This window comes from Lepisma saccharinum, chromosome 19 (assembly GCF_977018435.1).
Source record: "Lepisma saccharinum chromosome 19, izLepSacc3.1, whole genome shotgun sequence".
In the NCBI taxonomy this organism is placed as follows: Eukaryota; Metazoa; Arthropoda; class Insecta; order Zygentoma; family Lepismatidae; genus Lepisma; species Lepisma saccharinum.
Window position 1 is genome coordinate 32,947,134 of NC_139247.1, and position 16,014 is coordinate 32,963,147.

At 43.5% G+C, this 16,014-nt stretch overlaps 1 protein-coding gene across 1 annotated transcript in view; it reads left to right on the forward strand.

Annotated features, from left to right (window-relative positions):
• Positions 1 to 833: 833 nt before the first annotated feature.
• The window catches only part of LOC146003105 (acid-sensing ion channel 4-A-like), a 35,376-nt gene continuing 20,195 nt past the window's right edge, over positions 834 to 16,014 (forward strand). Inside the window, exons 1-3 of the mRNA XM_083141278.1 lie at positions 834 to 962; positions 1,242 to 1,395; positions 2,214 to 2,387. Coding sequence (XP_082997404.1) covers positions 855 to 962; positions 1,242 to 1,395; positions 2,214 to 2,387 — 436 coding nt within the window. The 5' untranslated portion in view covers positions 834 to 854. The remainder of the gene's footprint in view (positions 963 to 1,241; positions 1,396 to 2,213; positions 2,388 to 16,014) is intronic.

The following is a 16,014-nucleotide window of genomic DNA, read 5'->3' on the forward strand; positions in this document are numbered from 1 at the left end:
AGTTCATCAACTGGGCGGAAAGGAGAAATCGCAAAAGTGATTAGCACATGTTTCCTACGAAAGATTTTGGCAAATTACGCATTATTTGGGACATTCGCGACGCTGTATTTATGTATCGTCGATACTGTTCATCTTTTTGCCTTTTTGATTAACACTTGTTATTAAAAGTTTACAAGGCACATTAAATAAAGACGCATGTATTTGACAACGATACGAAATCGTATAAGGAACAAGTCAAATTCACTAAGGTTCAAATTACAAGCATACACATACCTGTAAAGTTGAAACTGTCCAATCGTACTGTCAAACATCAAAATCCTATGTGGTCACGGTGCACCACATTGCAATAACCACAAAGTGACGAGTATAATGCAAAATTATCCTTCATGCCAGTACACATATATCCGAACATGATTATTCCATATTTCCCAACTTTGTCCAATAGCGCAGCTGTTCACCCAGTTGAAGAATTAAAGTTGTGCGAGATGTATGACGTGTCTGTCAGGTCATGACTGTAGTCGCGTTGTGCCGGTAAGCACCTTTCGTGTCTCTTGGCTAACTTGAGAGCAACTGGTTTTTTGCTTCTGCGGAATTACACGAGCCAAAACTGCGAGAGACACCTGGAGGGCGTGCGCGGAGTTAACTAATCAAATGAAGAATAATAGACGTGCAAACATTCAGTGACGGAGAGAAAAATGAAGTCGTGACGATTTCTTGAGCGAACATTTAGTAAATTAATCGTATTTTTCGTATCTCAAGAATCCGTCACACTACCTAATCCATTAAAATGACGAGTAACAACAGAGATAATGGAGTAATTCTTCTTCCAGGTTAAACAATGCTACTGGAAGTTTATGAAAGCTGACGTGTCTGTAAGGAACAGATTGGAGGTCAACAAGGACCTGAAGCATCCAGCACTAACCGTTTGCCGTTTTCCTGGTTACAAGCAACAAGTACTTCAGGTAATTATGCATTAGTACCAGAAGCCTCATTTTACTCAAAGCCTCAATTACTCTGCATGTAATTAAAAAACAACTCTGCTTATAAGCTACATTTGATTAAAACATCTATTAAAATAATCTGGGATTAATTTTATGTTCCACTAACTAATATTTTCCTACTAAATATAAAATATACTGTGAGAAAGTTTGAGAGCCAAATGCGAATATTTGTCAGGTGTGTATTACCATTACGTTGAAGAACTATTTCCATAGTAAGCCAAACCTTGAATTCTCTTCCAGAAATACAATTGGACCATCGACTTTTCAAGACCAACGGACACAAAATTCTTCCGTTGGAATTCTATATCCCTGAAGAATCTCTGGGAGGAAGCAACTTACAAACTTCAGGAAATGTGCAACGGCTTGTGGTTTAGTAACGGCATCTTGTATTATGGTGATTATTCGAAATATTAGCACAGTCTTTGGTGTCAACATCCCTCTACTATTCACAATATGCTACTTTTTTAATGCTGTATTTGCAAATCTGGAAAGTAGCTTCATGGCTCGGGGAGTGTAACAATCTCTGATCTGCTATGGTTTATGAATGACTAGGAATAATGGTATTTAAGGTGTTTCATGACGATAGTAACATGATTACCTACTAACCTTACAGGCACTGTTCGAAATGTTTACAACCAGCTTCTATACAATTCTAACAGCATGTGGCGTTTTAGCGTGGTTTCGATAATTAATTTACAGAAGTAGCTATTGTTATCATAATCATTTTCAATTAGCTTCTGAACCATTTCCCGCTACGGATGTCGTAAAACATCTCAATATTCTGCATGTAGATAATTCTGAATAAACAGAAATGACAGACTTTTAAAGTAACAATAGTATAAACTTGTCACAAATCAGAAAAGTCTGACACGAGGACAGAAAGAGATCGTGCAGCCTCGGTGATCGATCGTCTTTAGTTCTCGGTTCATGGTCTCAAAATGAAAGCTGAGGGTCCGAGTCATGGGCTGGCATGGCTGTTTCTTTCCATTGTATTTCGTTTAATCATCATTGGTCCTCATCATTGTGATAAGCACGCAGAAAGGTGAGAAGAAATTAGTAAAAGTACAAATATACGAATAAGAGAGTAGTGACGGATTTTAGGTAATCATAATTATAAGAAAGTCGGTTTTGTTTAAAAGAAGTAACTCGTAACATGCATTTTATGAAGTTATATGATTCTAAAGTTAATATATGGTTATGTTATCCCTCTAGAGGTTCATCAAGAGAGCACCATACATTCCAAGTACGGCAGGTGCGTCACTTTTTCCTTAAACAGAACAGCAACCAGAGATGAAAATTACTCTATGTACCTGATGAACCTCAACACAGCGGAAGAACCGCCGACTTTCTACATCAGTTTACATGATTCTAAGGAAGCATGGACTGGTAAGTGTGATTCTAAACCAAAAAATAATATGCAAATAGTCCATCTCTGGATTCCTCCAAATTAGTATGACTCTATTCATGACAGCCGGCTCCCGTAGCGGAGTGGTTAGCAGATCGCGCTAAGACGCCAGGGATCCCAGGTTCGAAGCCCGGACTGGACATGGATGTTTTTGAGTGTCCATTCATCAACAGTTGTTTGATGAACTGTTGATGTTACAAACAACTTAATGCAAAATAGACTGACGGTGTATTGTGAGATATAGATATCACATGTTCCTTTTTTTTTTTAAAAAAAAAGAAGAAGATTCGTCACATGTTAATCAAATTTAGAAAATAGCGTATCATGCCGAAGGCATGACTCGAATCCGGGACCCCGGGCGCCATAGTCCGATAGTCTAATTATTTCATAAAAAGGGCCCGAGTATGAAAGAAGCTGGAAATAGCTTCTTTCAAGCAAATGCCACCTGCGATCTTCACCGGATGTAAAAATCCGCTGATACGAATTCTTCCGGAATCGCAGGAAAGATACTGCAAACACAGCTTTACGCTGAAAGCACCGTTTTTGAGAGACGCGGTCTCTCAACGGCCGAAGTTCGAATTTCGTTTAAATAGCTTTAGAGAATATTTCTCCACCCAGTCGGTATTTGAAATCTACCGCGTGCACAGTTTGTGCCTCGGAATTATACAAGTTGTTGAACTAAGAAAGTTATGGCGTGAATAGTTGTTACCGAACGTTACAAAAGGAGTTACAGCGAGGAGTAGTTCGCTATCGGAAAGGAGTTTTATTTCAGGAGAGTTTCATCAACGAACCAGCGAGTCGATCGTCACTTCGAGATCTACAGGTAACGAACGTTCCTCTATCCTTGTCTTTCATTCTCTCACACCCCTGCCAGACCAGTCAATTGTAGTGTTTAAAGTTAATCGTGAGTGTAGTTCTTATTTCACGGGGCTAGCCCCCTTGCTTGGTTAAGTGTAGACGTAGCTCTTCAGAGTTATACCCCCCTCTTACGATACACCTCTCGCAGCCAAATAACTTCGAATATCAGGCTTCACATAGTCCATCTACGATCCCTTAATATAAACGATCCGGACTTTGTACGTGGTGGAGATTTTGCGCGGCTTTTTTTTCATACATTTCCCCTCGCGAAATGTATGTCCAAATTTTCGTGGTTATTTTTGGCCCCTGAGATTTAACACGTTCACTCCGTTTATGAACTAACTTAACCTTCTATTATCTTTTCCGCTACCCGTTAACTTTCCATTTTTATTTACATTCTTGCGTCTTTTTTAACTCCCCCCCTGTGTTTTTATTGTCTTTCAACACGCGTTAATTTTGACTACACGGTCCCCTAGCGAAGTGTCGCCACCTGTACGAAGCCCGACTTCGACTGGTAATCGCGCCCGAACGCTCCCCGCTGTAAGTCCTAGTACTTTGGTTCGTGCCCCCAACCCGTCAGCAATGGCTTTTCCCGGTTTTGTAACCCCTCTTATGCTCGAAGGCCTCTAATTCAATGGAACGGCCAGGGAGGATGTCACGCGCTTTCCTGACCGCGTAGACAGCTTTGCAACGCTTAATGAATGGGATTCCGGGAAAAAGTTGCGAATGGTTTCTGCTTTTCTGGCAGGTTCAGCGCTTCGTTGATTCGAAGGCTGGAAAGCTGTGCAGGTAGACGAAGCAGTGACCTACGATTATTTTAAGACCCAGTTGCTCGAGGAGTTTACAGATTCGGCCGATAAATTGCAGCTGAAAGAGAAAATCAAATGTCGCCTCCACACGGACGTCGAATCTGTCACGGAGTATATTCGCGACAAGATACAAATGTTGCACCGTCTCGATCCCAACATGCCCACGGCCAAACACTTGACCAGGGGCCTACAACCGGAATTTATGCGCGAGACGTACAGGCGAGAATACGCTTCCGTACCGGACTTTTTACGGGATTTAAAAGCAGTCGAGAAGCTTCAGTTCCTTATAAGAAAACGTAAGGCTCAGGAGCCTTTGTCCGATGCTAATAAAGATTCCCTGCTGCGCCAGTTGGGCGACCTTCACGCGCAGAGTCCCAGGAATCTCGCGTTTCAAGACACCGCGGCGCCGGCTCAGGATCTCCCACGGACCGGTGAAACCCCGGACCTTGAACAGAAAGTCGCAGCCCTTCAAGCTGATCTTGACTCGCTCAAGCATAAATACGAAGGGAACTCGAACCCGAGACCTCCGTCTAATGAGACTGGTCTCGCAGAACAGTTAAAGAACTTGTCTAGGAGGATGGATGCACTTTCCAGTGCTTCTCCCAGCCAGCAGCCACCTGATGTAAGGAGGCGCGATGATTTTTATCGCGCCCCTCATAACTCCCGCGCGCAGTCCTCTAAAGGTTCTTTTTATAGCCAAGACCAGTTTCGCCCGCAGTTCAACGATTGTAACAGGTCTTCCCGACATGACCGAAGCCAGCGGTGGTCGGGCGGAAATTCACGTTTCCAGCCCCCACGTTTTCAATCATCATCGCCGCGAGTGGAGCAAGGGGAACGCCGAGACGGAATTCCGTGTTCTCGAGGTTCTTACCCCCATTGCACAGCCGATGCTTGCCAGGCCAGGGAAAATAATTTAAAACGGCCACTAGCGACCGGGGGAAGAGACATGCCAACACCATATTTGCACTACCCCCAATTGTTAACTGTCTATCCGTTCAGATGTTCCCAAACGCAGAGTTGGTATCTATTAGCGTATTGCAAGCAGGTAAACCGTATAATTTCATTCTTGATACGGGTTCTATGATTTCGGTAATTGGTGCCAAGGACGTTCCAGCAAGTGCACCATGTTTTCAGTTTCCCACTATTAGCGTATTGCAAGCAGGTAAACCGTATAATTTCATTCTTGATACGGGTTCTATGATTTCGGTAATTGGTGCCAAGGACGTTCCAGCAAGTGCACCATGTTTTCAGATTCCCACTCTCATACAGGATGTGTCAAGCACACCCCTTGCGGTAAAGGAGATCGCGCTTTTAACGTTTACCGTAGATGGCTTTACATTCCGCCACCCGTTTCGCGTTCTTCCGACGTTTGAACCGGGTGCAATTCTGTGCAACGACTTTTTAAGTAATCAGCGGGCTACTTTGGACTTCCACACAAATCGTCTCACCCTATATCGTTTTTCATCTCCAGTAAAATCTACTCTTAGGGCCACTACCCACAGGGCGTTCGACTTGTCTATCAAGCTCGCGCACATGATAAAGGCTAATCTTACTCCCGAATTTGTCGCGGCGAGGAAGATAATAGTGAAACCTCGCTCTCACCTTTGTATTCCCGTGCGCTTGGTGAATGGTATTGCCGATTCCGACACGTTATTGGAACCTGACGTGCCGTTTCAACATAAAACTGGTTTATTAATACCCCGGGCTATTTTAAATGCACAGACCAACCTTCTCTGGATTAGCAATCCATTGACGCACAAGATTACCATTCCCAAAGGCCAGCGTCTTGGTTCGGCTGACGCGTGGGAAATCCCGGTCGCCCCGGCCGACCCGAACGGGGACAGGGCGTGTGACACAGCCGGAATATTTCCCACCCCGGCTCAGGTGAATGTCACGACAGAAACTGAAGATGCAAGTAACGCATCTCCGGTTGACAAGCAGTTCGACATAAATCCGGACCTTACGCCCGTACAACAACAACAATTGTTGCAGCTCTTGAATAAATATTGCCACGTTTTTTCTTGGTCCGAAACTGACGTTGGCCGAGCTACAAATTACGTACACCGCATTCGCCTGAAAGACGATGTTGTTTTCCGATCAAGGCCGTACCCGGTGCCCATTCATTTGAGAAAATAAATGAATGAGAAAATCCCTGTTACGGCAAGGGGTCATCCGGGAATCTACGTCCCCTTACAACTCGCCTGTGTTTTTCGTGCGCAAAAATAACGGGAAATACCGCATGGTGCAGGATCTTCGTGCACTGAACTCGAACACCATATTTGATGCGATTGGTATGAACGATCTCAATGAGACTCTATATCAAATGGGCGGCAAACGTTTCTATTGTAATCTTGATTTGCACCAGTCGTATTTTCAGTTACCCCTGTCGGAAGACAGCAAGCCGTATACGGCATTCACAGTGCCAGGAAAAGGCCATTTTGAACTTAATTTTGCTGCAATGGGCGCAAGCACCAGTCCTGCCGGATTAACAAGGTCGATTCACCTGGCTAGTGCACAAATGGATCCTTCCACGTTCGCCTCCTACATGGATGATCTGTACTGTTTTGCCGACGAGTTCTCAGTCTTATTGACCACCCTCGAACAACTGTTGAAGTGTTTAGAGGCGGCCGGTTTGAAACTTACCCCTTCTAAATGTTCCTTCGGTTATAGCCAGATCATCGCCCTCGGGAACCGAGTTGGCCGTTTCGGTTATTCTATCTCGGATAAGATTATCGACTCTATTACACATTACATCCAGCCCAGAACCGTGCGTCAGGTGCGCCGCTTTTTGGGGCTTACTTCCTACGTCCGGCGGTATATTAAAAACTACTCCGACATTGCAGCACCGCTTCAGGCTTTGGTAGGAAAGAATAAGCGTTTTCAATGGGAAAAGGAACAACAAGACGCATTTGAAGCATTAAAAAAGGCTCTTATTACGGCCCCCGTTCTCTTGCCGTATAAGCCTGACAAAGAAGTTCGGGTTTATACTGATGCATCGACTACCGCGATTTCCGGGATATTGATGCAACAAAACTCTGAAGGGGCGTGGCTCCCTTGTGCGTACTGCTCACGAAAATTGAAAGATCACGAGACTAGGCTCGGGATCATTGAACTTGAACTGCTGGCCATTCTTTATACGTTAAAGAGCTTCAGGTTCTATCTTTTAGGACGCCACTTCTTTTTGTTTACCGATAACAAAAGTATAACGTATCTGCGCACCGCGAAATCTCTCTCCCCTAAACTCTTACGTTGGTCCTTATCGATAGATGAGTATTTTTTTACGGTTTCCCATTGCCGCGGTACTCAAAATCCGGCGGACCCCTTGTCCCGGGATACTGGCATCGAACCGATCGACGACGCGCCAGAACTGGAAGAGACCAAGGTTTTATTCATGCAGGATAAAACCATTGATATTGCCTCTCATCAGCGCGCGGATGAAACCCTCGGCAGTATCATTCGCATTTTGGAGGATCCACAGGGGGAGGGCAGCCAGGCCCCCGGCCCCCTCCAACGGCAGGCGTGTTACCATTCCATCGAAAATGGGTTGCTCTATCGGCTCCATCGAATGGCCTCGGGCGCACAGAAGCTTCTGTGCATACCGACCGCCCTCCGTGACACGGTGATTGAATCTCTCCATTCATTGCCGACCGGAGGCGGCCACATGGGTTTTTCCAAAACTTACAATCGAGCCCTCAAAGAAATTTATTTGCCCTTTATAAAGAACTCCATACAGCGGAAAATCAGGGAATGCGCAGTGTGCCAAGCGAATAAGAAGCCGCCCGGTTATCCGGCCGGCGAGTTATTAACTTATCCGCCGCAAAAACCATTCCAATCCATCGCGATTGATTTCAGTGGCCCTTATCCCGCTTCAGGACCGCTCAGACATAAATATATACTCGCGGCGACTGACTTTTCAACCCGGTATATGGTCGCACGTTCGACTCCCGACGTGTCGGCTCAAACGGCGGCCGACTTTCTATATGAAGAGATTATACTCCGGTTTGGGATCCCAGAGACCATCCATACCGATAAAGGTAGCGCATTTACCTCTAAGCTTTTCCAGGAGTTGAATGGAAAGCTAGGAGTAAACCTCAAGTTCGCGCCCACGGCGTGTTATAATTCCTTTGGTATTCAGGAGAAAGAACATTGCAGTTTGCAACAGATTCTCAAGAACTATGTAAATTCGTCCCACACTAATTGGGAAATGTATCTTGGCCCCGCCCTCTTTTCTTATAATACGGCCCGCCAGCAGAATTTGCGTTATTCGGCGTTCTATCTTTTGCATGGTTTCGAACCCCGTACTCCCTGGTCCGCGATGCTCCATAGGAGCGTGTGTGCAAGCGTAGAGAATGAAATGAGATTTAAAATCCTGGATAAGGCACGTGCAGCGGCCGCAGAACATCTACAAGCTCGCCACCACGCCGTTAAGCCAGCTTATTACCGACGACTTTCTCAAATCTCGTTTAATAAGGGCGATCAAGTCCTTATTTTCGATGCCACCCAGCGCATCGGAACTTCTAGAAAATTTTCTGGACGTTTCACCGGGCCTGGTACTGTAATCGAACGCGTTCACCCTAATTCGTATCGGGTCCAATTCACAAATAAGCGAGGTCAGGTGATTATTGACGAGATCGGGATACAGCGCCTTAAACTGTATCATCCGCCCCATGACGATTAGCGAACACCGGGAATAAGGGAAGGTTGCCACACCAGCCCCCCTTTTTTTGGCTACTTACCGGCGGTCACCTATAACTTTTTTAGTTCCGTGGTCAATGAGCAGCAACGATCAGACAGGCAATTTTTTTTGACAATAATTTTAACTTCATACATAAATCGCTAATAAATAAATATATCCCTTCTCTTATGCGAAAATGTTGTGAAAGGTATTGTTTTTCGCCAATCACCGCAGCTGCACGTAGTGCAGACTGTACGTCACCCACACCAGAATAATGAAGGTCACGAAGAAGTAAGAAATAACACTATGAGTGTTTTTACGTAGCGCACAGTGTAGTAGTTTCAACGATAAGTTAACAAGTAAGTCAAAATGCGCTTATTATATTATATACAAGTCCCCCAAGGGGCACCTTCTGTTTAACAGAGGGGAAAGGACGACGCAAGCCGAAGGCTTTTGAATTTTTTATCAAGTCGTGTGCTGAGCACACGATAAAGGACTTACACGAAGTACATTCTTCACGAGTTTGGTGTGCGGATGGACGAAACTGGCGTTAAAAATACGCATATTATTTTTTTGCTTTAGAGTGGAAGGATTTAATAGATTTTATACAAATAGTACCTTTGTCGCTTGCAGGGGAAAATATACCTCACCGCACCTTCGTAATAATTGTGCTCAGAGTTCATTCCAGTTACATTACATATAGAGAGATAAATAACGACGACAGAGATTTAAAGGTGCTGCGCCAATGAAGAGACGATGAATAAATAAATCAGTGCATGAAGCGAAGTCGGCTTCATTAAGTAATTAAGCGACGGATACATTATTATTATTATCCCGATTAGTCATTAGAATTTTGGCTTGCTCCCACACTTCAATAAGTATATAGTTACTGATAGCATAGACCGACCATATGGCGTTACTTGTATCATTACAGTTTTAACTTTGTTTTTCTCAACGGTGTAAGCGTTACGTTTTAAAGGAATAATTCGTTAAGCACTTACTTATCACTGTAGTTTTGGTACTTTCATCTTTATAACGGTAATAGCGATTTGTTTGTTTTTACTTAGAAGCTTCCTGCTTCATCGTTTCCCGCTCACGACCCGCTTTCACACAGTCTCCTGCTGCAGCTCATATTACTATGACCATATAATAAGCGAAAATAGCATCGATACTTATCGTACTTATGAAAACATAGGCTTTACCATAGTAAATGCGGCCATACATATTAGCGTACTATCCGAAGTCAGTACGCCCAATTTTCAACACCTGTTCATGTCTTGACTCAGGAAAAAGGGATGGCGTTTGTTTATCACAACAGGCATGGTGATCTGGAACTGCATTGGACGGCGTCTGAAATTCTGCTGAATTTTCTCGACCCCGTGTTGGTAATCAGGAGGCATCTCCATTCGAATCCACGCCGGAAGAACCCGCCGTCCCATCTCGCTCTCAAGAACCATGTCAAGAACGAAACATATTATGAAATACATTCGTTTGTTCCCCGACACATTTTCTCCGCGCACCAGTGTTGATGGACAGCAACCCCCCCCCTTCCGTCGCGCACCCCGCAGATATCAAGCACGGAAACCTCACCGCTCGCTTTTCGCGACGGCCGAACCTTTGCAGCCACGGAAAATATGAACTTTGGCCGGAGCGACAGACTACCGAACCAAGGTTGCCAGTGCAATGTATTTCCATTTTTTAAAGACAGTCTCGCTTGACTCAACGGTGATACATCGATACTTCGCCCCCCCCCCCTTTTTTTTGTTTTGTACATCAGCAGGATAGGCGATTGCAGATATTTCGCCCGTTTTCTCTGAGCTGTTTCTGTCAGTAACTGGCTTTTGCTCCACTTCCAATCACCTCCCGGCATTACAATTCAGTGTTGCCAGCCCTAACGCTCTGGTTTCCAATCCGCCGTCTTTCAACTCCTAAGAACGAAAAATTCGCTCAAGACGAATTGCGCATGAAACGTCGCCAGTGGACTTCGGACCTCACATGCGCCTGGGAAAATCACGTTCCGCCGAGGAATTCAGAAAAGACAAGACTCAAATTACTTTACCAGAGAAGCGAATCCTGCACGACGACCTGCATTCTGTACCCTCCTATGTAAGGTTCCATAATAATTGCTAGCCGCAAACAAGGGCACAATTTTCTATCCGTTCACTTTCTTAGAACAGAGTTTTTTTTTATTAACTTGAATAAAAATTCAGGGAAGCGAATTTTCCACATTGGATTTTAAAAATTTCGTCTCCTTGAATGGTGCTTTACTTCGAACATTGCATTCTAACGTTTACGTCAGCCTATTGATGTAACCCCTTGACATTTGAAAGCCGATTATTCAATTTATAAGTGACACTTTTTAAGGGTTATTAATAAAAAAGGGATTGGGTCCTACAGTTTTCAGCCATTTTCCTTCCGAATTTTATTGCGTTAATTCCAGGGACGTTTGGGCGTTTGGGTTAATCTTTTCAGCGGCATTCAGAAAACGGTTACCTTGGCTAACCACGACGACTATACCAGCCTTTCGGCGGTACCGTTTCAATTATCTTTCAGTTATTTATAACTTCCACACCCACTTCTCGTGGCAAGCAGCCAATTATTTTCCTTATTTTAATTCTCGGCACCCACTAATGCTTTCAATTCAGCCAAAATTAATTCTCGCGTTTTAGAACTACGTTACAGAAATGTATTCCCTAATAGTTTTTTTTTTTTTTAAGGGGCATCATCATCTTATGAACATTAATTACATTTTCCTTCGTTTATTGCGTACGCTTGCCCGTACTGGAACCTACAATCGGTTACATTCTCGAAATAAATCGTCGCTTGAACCGATACCTTTGCCTAATCGCAACGCATCTTATTACCATAGCATTCACGCTGTCGTGAAGTAACATATATATTGCCTTATTGCCCTTGTGTTTTTGATTCATTTTCGAACTCCCATTTTATTCGTATTTACGCCCTCTTTGCTTTTCTTAATCAATTTATTACCCATTGTACACTAAAGTAATTACTCCCCCCCTCCAATGCCGTCAACGTTGACTACAAAGGACGGGATATTTCACTTGTTGCAAGTTCATCACCACTATGGGGGAAATAACGCCCTTTATCGAGTTATTATTTTTATCATTATTATTATTATTGTTCTAGCCCCGGTCACCCGTCCCCATCTTAATGAATAACCTTTGAGCTAGTGCCTTGCCTTTGCAATTGTTTATCTTAAAGCATAACTTCTCAACGTAACCCCCAATATACCTTGCATTTTATTGCAATTTTATTTTTTAGATTTCCTCGATTTTCGCTTCAATCGCGATATTTTGGATATATTCAAGAAGTAACGTTTCAGTTTGCACCCCTACCTTTTTTAAACGATCTGGTCTGGTTTTCTTTTTCATTTTTCAGCTGCCCCTTACCCTACCTTTTCACACCGTTCGTCTCAGCCCAGCACGGACTGTTGCTGCAGTTTGAAGCAGAGATCACAACAGATGCATCCAGCATCCCCAGGAATCATCATGTTCCGGATCAGCATCTTCCAAAGGTTCATCCCCTCCAGGACAAAAGTGCGGCTCCTCCCTACTGGAACTACCATTCTTGCGACGCGTGATCACCAGACGTTGTTCGAGTGCAGCAGTGCACTCCACTCCCCAGACTTTTCATCTTTGTGATCAGCACCTTTCAGAAGTGCATCATCCCCCCGGGACCTTTCATCTTCGTGATCATCACGTTCCTGAGACGCAAGCACCAGTTATTCTTGCAACCCGCGATCACCAGAAGTGGTTCGTCTACAGCAGTACGCCCCAATCCCCAACGAGTCATAATAATTAGTGATCAGCACCTTATAGAAGTCATCAGTGTTGGTGGGCAACTCTCACCAGAACCCCATCAGGATTCATTACTTTGGAGAGCGGAGTCCCCCCCCCCCCGGTCAGCTTTTATTATGGGGATGACCATTACTTACCAGATGCCCCCCCCCCCCCAAAGTCATCAGTTTCGTGACCAGCAACGCTCCAGTGCCCTCGTCACACTTCAGTGATTCACGTTGCAGCCGCCGTCCTTCCGCCATTCTAGGATCCCCATCGTTGAGGCTTCACTATTTGGCGCCAGTGCCCCATCTCCGCACCTCATCTCACCTTCAAGTGAGTCGTACAGTGCTCACCCTTAACCCCCAGGAAAACACCCAGTCTGCAGTCGACAGTGACACCCCCCTCCATATGGCAAGGATTCTTCACACATGTTCGTGGGTTCGACACCGGTTCTAGGTTTGCCAAACATACATCGCGCGCGCCGTGTGTTTGGGTCCAATCACCGTAATATGTCAAACTGGACGCTCTGCCAGTGCCGTTTTCGCGTGTCTATTCCTTCCCACTGTTCGCGAGTCAGAACTTTTTCTTTCGCACAAACTGCCAGTGTGTTCTTCGTCCAGGAATAGCCTTTCGGTGACGTTTTTCGGACTCATTGGATAAACTTGTTTCCAGTTTCCGGTATATCTCATCTGTGCGTGTGTCGTGTCGCGTATACAAATGCGTGTGTCCGCGTCGTTTCGTATGCTCCGTGTGTTCCTGGTTCGACTCTCGTCGCCGGATCTTCAAGAACATTTCGCCGATCTCCGTTAGCAATGAACGCTCGCCATCGCGATTGCTAATGGGGTATCCTTCAGCTACATCAAGAACGCTACCTGTCTTTTTTTCTGTTTCCCTCTGACTACGTCAAAAACACAAACTCGCAGTGTACCATCGGGAAACAGTTATTTTTCATACCGGCAGAAAGACTTAAACAATTTGAACGTAAATTTCTGCCACTAATGTTAATCCTTTTCAAATTCTGTGTATCAAATCAAAAGACATTGATTTCTTTTGGAAAGCAAATCAACCCATGTACATATATTAAATATTTCAATTTCACCTTTCTTGTGTAAGATATTTAAAAATATCATTGCTTCAGGTCTCTACTTTTGTATCTTATTGCATGATTTTTCTTCTTAGGTATTGATACCAAGTTTTTTTTTAGGTGATATAGACATCCCCCTGTTAAAGGGGTATAAACAATCTCCGTGTTTTCCGAACGATGCGCAATGGAATTGACCTTGCCCAGGAAGCAAAGATACATTTTCTTCTCTCTTACGAGTGCTACAGTGTTTGCGTGTGCTCCGTGTGTACAGTGATAAACACCGCTACGGTGACACCATGAGAAATGGCGAGTCAGCATGAGCTGACCCCGCGTAGTACGCGTGCCATCAATGTTGTTTATAATCCAGCATGTTAAGATCTTTAAGTGCATGATTTTTGGTTGTGTGTAAAATTTATTTTTCCTTACACCCACCCTTGTATAATAGTATTCTTTTGGGGGGTTGTTGTAAATAAATTGTCTTCTAGAATTGACTGGTATGGCCGGGCTCGCTTTACAAAAAACTAACTTCCCTGCGTGAACTTAATTTTTTTGCCCCAAGCAGGTGTGTCGTATCATGCCGAAGGCATGACTCGAATCCGGGACCCCGGGCACCATAGTCCGATAGTCTAATTATTTCATAAAAAGGGCCCGAGTATGAAAGAAGCTGGAAATAGCTTCTTTCAAGCAAATGCCACCTGCGATCTTCAGCGGATGTAAAAATCCGCTGATACGAATTCTTCCGGAATCGCAGGAAAGATACTGCAAACACAGCTTTACGCTGAAAGCACCGTTATTGAGAGACGCGGTCTCTCAACGGCCGAAGTTCGAATTTCGTTTAAATAGCTTGAGAGAATATTTCTCCACCCAGTCGGTATTTGAAATCTATCGCGTGCACAGTTAGTGCCTCGGAATTATACAAGTTGTTGAACTAAGAAAGTTATGGCGTGAATAGTTGTTCCAAACGTTACAAAAGGAGTTACAGCTAGAGTCGTTTTCACGTTCAGAAGAGACAACGGCGCTTATGGAGAAACCGCACAGTGTTGCCAATACAGCGCTAGCTCATGTCGCCGGGAAATGATGACCTTCCTTCACAATGAAGGTGTTACATATTTTGTATATATAATGATAATTATATGTAATTATTAACATTAATATTATACTGTGAACGTTACAGTTACCCTTTTTACTATGATCCATTGCGATCACTACACACGCGAGTGTAATGCACGAATATGACACTTCAGAAATCACTTAAAAAAGTAAAAATCACTGAGAGCTCACACAACTGAAAACACTTTTTCGGGAGAGGGAAAAAGTCTAAACAGACCAAAGCAGATCTCTCACTCAAGTAAGGGGACCCTGGCACATGGGTTAGATTCAAGTTGCAACCCAAACAAACAAATGAGTTATGGCCCACGTGAACTGATAAGACTTGAATGACTCAAGCAAGGCATGTCATATTTCTATCTTGAAGCCCCATATTTTGTCACGTGTTGGAAAGCCTTTCAAAGGTTAATATGGTGTCTATGAATTTATGTGTAGGTTGGAAACTGAAAGGTGATCTTCATTTCAGCATTAACGTCGACAGTAATGTAAACGAAAACAACGTGTATTTGCGACAGCACTAATGTTGCTCATAACAGCAGCATTGGAAATAACTGTCAATTATTAAATTTAAGTAATTTCAATTCTATTATAACAAACTGCATGAAGTTCATATTTTTACTGAATGGAAATAAAATAACAACTGGAAAACTTGGTGGTGATTAGCCGGAATGCTGCGGTGAGTCACCTCAAGATGGCCAGACAACGTCTCCTTACTTCGCGCGCGGTTCGGGTTAAAAAGAAACTCCAAATGCATGGAAGTAGTATTTCTGGGAACCTTTGAGTGGTTATAAAAAATAATTTCATTATTTTCTCCACAACTTTGTCGCTGGAAGTTTTTACTTGGACTTACAGAACAAAAAATGGCCAGCGACGACATTTTCTACTGCACGAATATAAAAAATCTCCACATACTTTATTTGAATATTTTTTAATGCAAATATGCTTTAAAGTATTGATAAATTCTGAGTACCACCGTCACCTATGACAATTAAAAAACAGTGTCATTTTTTTTCATAATGAAAGCTTCAATTTTACGGCATGTTTCAACGTTAGGAATGAAAACAATGTAAAAATTGTGTTTTCACAGAAAATTTGCGTTTTTAATTTATCTAAAATTATGTAAGCAAGTTACCAGTTTTTTGTGTTCACCATCGTATTCTCTACAAAATTTCCTGCAAAGCTGCAGGTACCGATTTTACTTAAGCTAAATTTGTAAATCCAGAAATTTGACAACAGCGCGCTCGTATTTCCCATAAGAAAAGCATTGCCCAT